At 45.7% G+C, this 9,081-nt stretch overlaps 1 protein-coding gene across 16 annotated transcripts in view; it reads right to left on the reverse strand.

Moving 5' to 3' along the window:
- Window positions 1-9,045, reverse strand: part of OSBPL11 (oxysterol binding protein like 11) — a 44,412-nt gene extending 35,367 nt beyond the window's left edge. Inside the window, exons 1-6 of one of the 16 annotated variants that reach the window (XM_086896347.1) lie at window positions 8,590-9,004; window positions 8,430-8,511; window positions 7,372-7,549; window positions 6,022-6,259; window positions 4,432-4,470; window positions 4,014-4,133 (exon numbers count right to left, since the gene is read on the reverse strand). Coding sequence is in view for 1 of the 16 variants with exons in the window: in XM_086896340.1 (XP_086752466.1) it covers window positions 3,189-3,328 (140 nt within the window). In the remaining 15 variants the exon portion in view is untranslated. Of the gene's footprint in view, window positions 1-3,188; window positions 3,370-4,013; window positions 4,134-4,219; window positions 4,833-6,021; window positions 6,260-7,371; window positions 7,550-8,429 lie in introns of those variants that run through there. The other 15 variants (XM_086896356.1, XM_086896350.1, XM_086896351.1 and 12 more) reach the window with 15 other exon arrangements.
- Window positions 9,046-9,081: the final 36 nt, after the last annotated feature.

Here is a 9,081-nt window from a genome sequence, read left to right on the forward strand (position 1 = left end):
ACTGGAAAAGACAATCTTGTTTCTCTAGTCAACCACAGTGCTTTGAACATTTCATTTTGTAGATAAATAAGAACCAGTGATTGCCACTCACTTCTCTCAAAATTATCTGAAAGCCCCTCAAGCCAAGCTGGCAGAACTTGTTACACTTCTCTGGCATGTTCTGATCAGCTCTCCATTCAGCTCATAGACAGAGATTCTGCTTTCTGGATGTGAAATTTCTATGTTATTTGAATGACTACAAATCACATGTCACAGAAGTACCAGCCCAACCTGTCTCCTTTCTCTCACTGCTTTGAAAGCACTCTTGTTCATTTAACCCAGAGCAAAGCAAAAACCAAATGAAGATGGTCATAAGGTAAGGCAGAATTGCTGAGTGCAAGTAAGTCTTTCTATGGATGAGGCCGTACTTACTTCACAACTTGGTTACTGCTAAAAATAAAGAAAATATTATAATCTTAAACCACTTTATCAAGTAATATTTTAATAATCTGAAGTTATTGATGTCTTACATCCTGGTAATTGTTTCTCTAAATGAAGACAGGGTTAAAGAATTCAGTGTGCAGCACAGCCTGTTAGGCTCTCTCTGCAAGTTAACTCTCAGGCTGTTCCTGACCCCAGTGAGGAAAATGAAACCAATGGTTGGTCATTCTCAGACACACTCTGACCTGATCATATATTCACAAGAAAACAAGAATTCCTGTCAGATGGCTAGAAGAGCAGTTTCTCAAGAACTCTTAACTTCTAATAAGTAAAATAATAATAATTAAAAAAATAATCATTTTCCTACCCTCAGAAGAAACAAAACCCTTACAAATTCCAGAAGAGGCACTGCTATACTGGCTGCCTAAACTCACCAATTCACAGGCCTCAAGCAGGAGGTTTGACAGGACACTCAGCTTTATCTCCACATCATCTGAAGTGTCTGGCAGTCTCTGGTTGTCTCTTCTCCAATACCAGAAATATATGATCTAACTCTATCACAGCTGTTTAAAAATCTCCCTATTATTCCCCTACAGAAATATAAAGTCATACTTCCTACTTCATTTTTTATTTTCTAGATACTTAATTTATGCCAAGTATGTGTGAACTTGCACCTCTTTGAGAGATTCAGTTTTTATTACTTCAGGTTCCAGCAGTCCTCGAAGTTTATTTTTTATCCATGGTCTTAATTCCCCACTTGGAGCATTTGAGTATCAAGTACCTGTTGTCCCACTGTCTGACAACTCTGCTACAGCTGTTTTGAGCAGTTGCTTCACCAAACAGTGAGCTAAACTTCTACACCAGATGTGGTCTACTGAGAGCGAGTACCTCAGTACCCTACTCCTGCCAATCTGTGAGACCACACATTGCTCAAACTGTGTTATGAAAGCTAAATATCAAACTTTCACCAAAATTTCCCAGAAAATCTGTTTCTAATACCCGTATGTTAGACACTGATTTATCATTGGGGAGTTTGTCTTTCGTCAAATACATTTTAGCACAGAAGTAATTCACAAAGTGAAAACTAAGCTGGAGCATCTCATTCAGGAGGGCTTTCTAGGGAGACAGAGGGGAAAGGTGATATTTTAAGGGTAATTAGATATAGAGACAAATGTAGGAGTAAATAATTGATCCCAAACACAGCAGAGATTAACAGTGAGGTATCTCAAGTGTCCTCGATAATAGAATTAGTACACTAAATTTCTCCAAATGATCTAGAATTTAAAAAAAAAAAAAAAATGCAGAGAAGTTTTAAAGCAAATTAAACAAGGTATTGATAGCTACAAGGAAAAGGACAGCTCCCTTTTTAATTTTAAAAAGTGGAATTTCACTGTATAGTGCTGACCAGTGACCACCACCATCAAGACAGTATATCTAAAGAGACATCCAGGTAAATCAGGCATCTCATCCCTTCACTTCTACATAAAAATATAAAACATTTCCATTTTGATTGCATAAACTAACTCTTGTGTTTCACAGTGAAACAGGGATAGTAAGTTACAGTAATAGCAATTTTCATTAGAAAATTCAGTTCTACTTGAATCCAGAGTTTAAAAGCAACTGGAAACAGTGGTTAAAACAGCCAATAGCTGACAATTAGCTTTTCCCGACTTAACAGCCTGCAATAGTCACCCTGAAATCACCACTTCTCCTTCCGGCACTAGTCACCAGAAAAGTGAAATACTCATGACCCAGATTCTCAGCGATGACCGCGCTGTTCACTCCCTATTAAAAGCAGCAGGGCGCTCGGTGCCTGCACATCCCGGGCCTGGGTGCTCGTGTCCCGGGGTCATCCCCTGCCCCTCCGCCCGCCTGTAGCACGCTCCGGCTCTGCGGGAAACAGCAAGCCAGTCCTTCTGGGCTGCCAGATGACGGCTCTGGAGAGTCTCCATTTGAAGGAGAAGTGTGCAAACTTCACAGAACAGCAGCATTTTCAACAGCAACATGGCAGAACTCCAGCCAAGGAGGAGAGACCCAGGAGCAGGGATTCGGAAATCTCTCCAGTGATGCTGTAGAGCCCGCTACCAGCGTGTGAGTGGGAATGTGTTCAAACAGAAAGCACAGCAGAAGAAAAGCATATGGAAACCCTCAAGTCTCCCGAACACACAGACAAATAATTCAAACTAATGCCGTGTGCTCAGTTTCTCCGGCTGTTTCTGCTCCCCTCCGCTGACTTGCTGAACCTCAGGGACCACCGCGGTTTATGCTAAGCACAGCCTTTCTTAAAACAAGTTAGATAAGACTGAAACTCCGTGCACACTCAGTTTTGCTACCAGCAACTAAGAGAAAGCATCAATAAAAAAAAATTAATGACTGCCATTAAGTTCTTTAAAAAGATCTAAAACTCGTCACAAAGTTTGTTTGGTTGTCTTTTGGATTTTTGGTTTGTTTTTTTTTTTGGAAAGGCTGGAAAGCGCCTCCACCAACTTTAAACAGGTCTCCACGTTCCGCGAGGGGAAAAGAGGATCTGAAAGGCAGGAGCAAAGGCACATCATTCCCGGCAGCTTTGTGCTGATGGAGAACGGGAGCCGCCCGCCCGCGGGCACCACAGGGACGGTGGGCACAGGGGCAGAGGGAGCCGTGCCCCCCGTGCCGCACCCCGGCGGTGCCGCCGGGCTTCCAGCGCTGCTGCAGCCGGGGCAGCCACGGCGCCCGCCCGCGCTGGGGCAGCTCCGGGCCCGCCACCCCTCACCGCGCCTCACGCCCACCTGTACTGCCAGCCCTTGTTGCCGCCGCGGCCGCCGCCGCTCCTGCTGCCGCCGCTCTGCCCCGCCGCCGCCGGCAGCGGCTCCGTCTTGCCCTCGCCCTCTGGCCCCTTCATGGCCGCCGCCGGGTCCGCGCCCTGCATGGCGCCGCGGCTCCCGCCCCTCAGCGGCGCCCCCGGCCCCGGCGCACGGAGCGAGCCCGCCCCATGCGAGCTGCGATGGCGGCGGCCGCCGGCACCCCCGCGCCCCGCTCGGCTGGGCCGGGCTGGCCGCGCTGGGCTGGCCGGGCTCCCGCACGGCCGCGCCGGGATGGGCGATCCCGCCCTCCCGTTCCCTCACCCGGCCCGGCCCCACCGCCCCTTCCGGGTCAGCGCCGCCGCCATCTTTAGTGCGGGCAGCGCTCGCAAACCTTCGGAATCGTCCGAAACTCGCGGGTCGCGTGAAAAATGGGAGATTTCCTCAAAGCGTTCATAATTGGTTAGGCTGTCTGCGCTCTGGGAGGACTCGCGTTAGCAGGTTACGGAATAACAATAAAATTGTGGCAGGTTAAGGGTCGAGGATTGCCGGTGGTAGTATCTGACCGCAAAAGCGTGTACAAAGCAGTACAGGAATCCAAAGCGACATACGAACAAGCTGTAATCCCAAACAAAAGTTAGGTCGAGATGATCACTGAGCGCTCACATAGTACACTTGTTGCCCTATAGGCGTCCCTGAGGGGAGAAGGCAGGTCCACCCACCGCTGATCCCAGAAGTTACAGTGGAGTCTTCCCTAACTTGTCACCATTTCTTAGCTTACATACTTCCATATTCTTTTCTTTATATTCCTACCTTATATAACTTTTTCACTATGCCTTCACTTTCAGGTGAAGCTTGAGTGTCTTTAGTCATACATCTCAGTGAGGGGTGCTTATACCTTTGGGTGAGGATCATGATAGAAGCAGCGATAACCTTTGGATGGAGATATGTTTCAGTCCAAGGAGAGTGATTTTGCCAAGGATGCTGAATCAACAGTGGGATATCTTCCTTTATCTCACTTGGTTTTCAGCTGCTGTGTGGATTATCAGCTAGAAAATACCTCCTCTGCAAGGGTTTTGCCAGAGCCTGGCTGCAGTGTCTCCACTCCCCGCCAACCTTTTGTTTAGTCCTCCTTAGACTGTGTGTGGGAGGTCGGGGATGCTCACCACATCACATCCAGGGAGTAGCAACCATATTTTCCACTATGATTTCCATACAGTTATCGTCTTACCTGCAGTCATCTTCCCACACAAGGGCTACAGGAATTCTCCTGCAAAATAAGAGAGGGCTGAGAGAAGTGAGGGATCCAAGCTGTGGCATACACAAGAAGGGATGTGACAGCTGGAATCTTGCTTGAGACCCACAGAGCAGGGTCAAACCCAGCACTTCATGCACTGAGCAATGCCATGACATGGCCTTGAGAGGAAACACATTTTTTTCCTCCTGTTCTTCCTGCAATTGCTGCATTTTTCTTTCATGGAATGCCAGCTTATCTAACTGGGAGAGATTGGTCTGTATCTGTGAAATCTTTCAGGCCAGGCATGGCTTTTGGCCAACCACAGCTTCACTGACTGCAGCTGCATTATTTCTTAAAATCAGGGGCAAAGGATCCTCATTCTGACTATAATCAATCTGCACATGAAGAAGAGAAAGGCAGAACCAGACATGACTGTTGTTAGAGGCCAATCCTCATCTCATCCAAACTTCCTCCTCCACTCTCCAGCTCTTATTATACACTTATAATACTGTAAACAGATGTGTAGCAAAAGATGCTAAAAATTCCCTATGTGAGAATCATACATAGAAGCAAACATTTAAAGGAAAACATTTCAGACAAGTAGTTTATTTACTTACAGCACCCCTCTGATAACAGCTTTTTACCCCATGAAAGCTGCCCTGGCCTTCCTACCTCCTACCAGCATGTTTCCATTTTCCCAGTGACATTCAAAACACCTTTGCCTTTGGCCATCAAATGATGACAACACATTATGAGCATTGTGTCTTTAATATATATTTATAAACTTTAATCTGGTTCTAAATTACCACGTATCCCTCCCTCCCTGCCAAGCACACAAACAGACTCCTCCAACAGATCACTGTGTACTGCCTGTTGCATCTATGCCTAGAATCTCTCTTAAAGGGACATGAGATACTACCAGTGCACAGACACAAAATTCACCACTTCTACCTTTACAGGAGCATGCTTGTCACGGCAGGCAAAAAAAAAAGGGCTTTTTTCCTGCATTTTTTTTTTTTTCTGGGACCCTACAGGTGAGCAGACCAGCAAAGTAATATGTCAAAGAAAATTTTGGCCAGAACTGCACTCTTGCTCTCCAAACACATTGCATCCTGCTCTGCCAATCCCTTCAAATTTTAATTGAAAATATGTAATTGCATGGCATCTTAATGTATGCCAGTAACCCTGAAATTTTCCTGGGAAAATTTGAAGCAAAAGCAACTCAGGCAGGAGTTCCACTTGTGTGTTTTATTTCCCTTTTGCTCAAGGACACCAAGTCCCAGCAGAGACACAGCTTCACCCGTATCTGACCTTTGTAACAATCACAGGTGGTCAGTACGATGTTCCTCCAGAACATTTCCAACACCCCAGACAGGCCAGCAGTCCTTAGTGCATATTTCTCAGCCCCTCAGTATTTGGTCCCTGAGCATGGTAAACTCATGTTTGCTCCCCCTATGCATTTGCTTTTGTATCTTAACAAAGGTGCTGCATGTGCAATACCAGAGGCTCTCGTAAGATGGCATTGACAAAATGCTGAATAGCACAGAAAGGCTGACAGCTAAACCACGTTTGCTAAGAGCTTACCCAGTTTGAGCTGCCTTTTCTCTTTAGTTTAGGATGTTACTAATTACAGCTTGTGCTCAGTTCACTGCTCTCAGTCTCCTTCCCTGGTTACAATTTAGTGGCTCAAAAGGACCTGGATTTCTCCCTGGCCCTTGGGAGAGCAGCAGAGGATGAGTCCTGGGGCTCCACAGCCAGCCCGAGCCTCACCACTGCCTGGGATTCCTAGGTCTGGAGGAGGAGATGAGGAAGAGCTGCAGATCTGGAGGAGGAACACATGAATAGGATAACAAATGTTTATTGACATTCGTCAAATCAAATCCTTGTAGCCCCAAATATGGATACTAGCTGAAGTAGGTTGTATTTTATCATAGCTCAAGCAAATTTACCACAACTAATCATTCTGTTAATTTCAGGAAACTTCCCAGGATCTGATCAACACTAAAACAACCCTTGTTTATTTCTTTCAAAGTCTGTAGTCTGGCTATGTATAGAATCATAGAATGGCCTGTGTTTGAGGCAACCTTAAAGATATCTTATTCCACTCCACTGCCATGGGCAGGGACACTTTCCATTAGATCAGGTTGCTCAAAACTCCAGCCTGGCCTTGGACACTTTCAGGGATGGGACATCCACAGCTTCTCTGGGCAACCTGTGCCAGTGCCTCACTACTGTCTCAGGCAATAATTTATTTCTAATATCTAATCTAAACCCATTCTCTTTCAGTTTAAACCAAATTAACACATTTAGCATTTCTTCAGATGATTATTGTGTCTTCAGACCACCTTCAGAACAAGGTTCAAAGAGTAAAAGCTCTGAATTTCTGCATCATTTTCATCGCCTGCATGCTTAAAATGAAAGTGAAAATTTAATATATATATATATATATAATGATACGAGGTTTTTATCACTTTCTTGTTAGTCTAATTCAGTTTTTTTTTTCCTGGCTTAGTATTTTAGGATGAGAACAAGCCGAACAGTCTTAAATCTGGGTCTGCCTCTAGTAGCTGGGCCACAGAAGACAAAACTATTACTGCTCCTGTCTGCTAAGGGAACTGCATCCTCTACAGGCATATGGGGGAATGGCATCAATCCTGGGAAAGGAAAGCCAGCCTGCCTTTACTGCATGAGAAGTGCAACTTTTCATATCATTGCTGAACTGGGGGAGCTGCCAGGCAATGAGAAAATGACAGAAAAGTAACGTCACTGATAGAGCTTTGTATCAGCACTTTTTAATTGTACAATTGTTTTTGAGGTTAAATTCTTTCTCAAGGAAACTGATACTGTATTAATAGCCTGGGAAACAATGTTTCTGGTCTCTTCTGGATAACAGGAAAGAACTTCCTATTCTTACTAAGTATAAACGATACCTACCTACTAAAACTGTAGATTCCATGACACAAGAACAAGTAAGGAAATTTGGTTAAAATAAACAGCCTTTCTCCTTCAACATATTGAGCACAAGGCTGTATTCTCCCGGCCATAGGTGAAAATGTCCAGTAAGGTCAGGTAGATGTAAGACAAACTATTCCACTCATCAGAGTACTTCACACTGTGAATGTAATTTGACAGAATGTTGACATTTTGGAGCTTTAGAGGCATGACTGAGTCCCTGGGTCTCTGGTTTTGCTATTTAACATGTATGAAACACAATACTTTCTTCTTGTTTTGAACAGTTGTTCATCAGATCTTCTGTAGTCTTACGGAGTCAACGTCTTTTTTCAATCACTGTCAGTCATCCCCTAATTTCCTTGCTCTTCTCTATCAGTCCCTATGTGTCATATCCTGCTGTAATTCAGGTCCAGCTGAAAGTAGCACACTCACACATGACAGCAGCTTACATTACTTACAAAGTAAGTGATTACTTACATCCTTGTCCACAGCCCACTCACATTTGGCTCCATTTTGAGCAGCACACAGTGTGACTTTGCACTGAGTCATGCTCTGGAGTCCAGCATTACCTCAACCCTGCACAATCCTGACATGAAAATGGAAAGTGGGGCAGCAGCAAAAGCTTGGTCTGGCTGGAAACTGGGAATGTAATCCCAGTAGTTTCCCCTCTGAGAGACGAGACACCCTCTGAGGAAAGGACTGTGCCCTGAGAACTCAGTGAAGAACAGAACTGAAGGATCTTGCATCTGCCTCTGGAGAGGCTTCTTTGGAGTTGCTGCCTGTGTAAGTTTTCTTTAATGCTTCTGCATGCAGAGCCACATCTCGGAGCTGTCATCCTCATCATGCAGCCAGGGAGCTGCAAAAGTGTCAGAAGCAACACTGCTCTGCAGCCACCACACAAGAGCAAAGCCCACGCCACCCCATCCCACTCCACACCAGCAAATCAGCATGCTCATGTTGTCTTTTATCTTTTAGACCCCAACAGCTGCTGGTTCTGCCCACCACCCAGCCCCACCGCCCGGAACCCTCAAAGCACTTACACTGTCCTGGAGGACTTCCAACTCCCCACACAGACTAAAGCTTGTCCCAGAGATGTAGCTCAGCAGAAGCACCAGGAGATAACTGTGTTACAATCAGAATTTGAGATGTTTCCACAGCCACACCATTGATGAGCCCCATGTTTCAATCCCCTTTCCTGACCTTGCATCACTTCTCAGCATGCATGGCTCTAATCTGGCCGTGTGATGGAGCTGCTGCTGACAGCTGGATGTGTGTCCTGGGTCTTTTCCAAGTGCCAACCCTCTGCTTGCTCAAGCCACACAGGGATGCCTCCCTGCCCTTTTCTTTCCAACTTGTGAGCAGAAAGGGAGCTTGGGGTGTTGGCTCACAAGGCCACTGTGGCTGAGTGCAGGCTGTTCTAGCACAAAAGGCGGCAGCTGAACCCTGTCACTTCTGTCTGGTCCTTCTGCACCATGGGAGGATTTGCTTTCTGCCTTGCCTCAACAGCCCCTGGGTGACTCCTCTCCCTGAGCTCAAGGAGATCTTTTTTGCTACATCACTCACCCCTACTCAAGCTCTTTGTGTAGGGAATTCTGGAATTCAAAAATACACATTTGTCTGCTTAGGGCCTGGTTTCTCCAAGAAATGTAGCCACATGGGAGTCCATCATAGAGGAGTCAACCCTGCATCACT

This window comes from Cyanistes caeruleus, chromosome 7 (genome assembly GCF_971803275.1).
Source record: "Cyanistes caeruleus chromosome 7, bCyaCae1.hap1.1, whole genome shotgun sequence".
NCBI classification, from domain to species: domain Eukaryota; kingdom Metazoa; phylum Chordata; class Aves; order Passeriformes; family Paridae; genus Cyanistes; species Cyanistes caeruleus.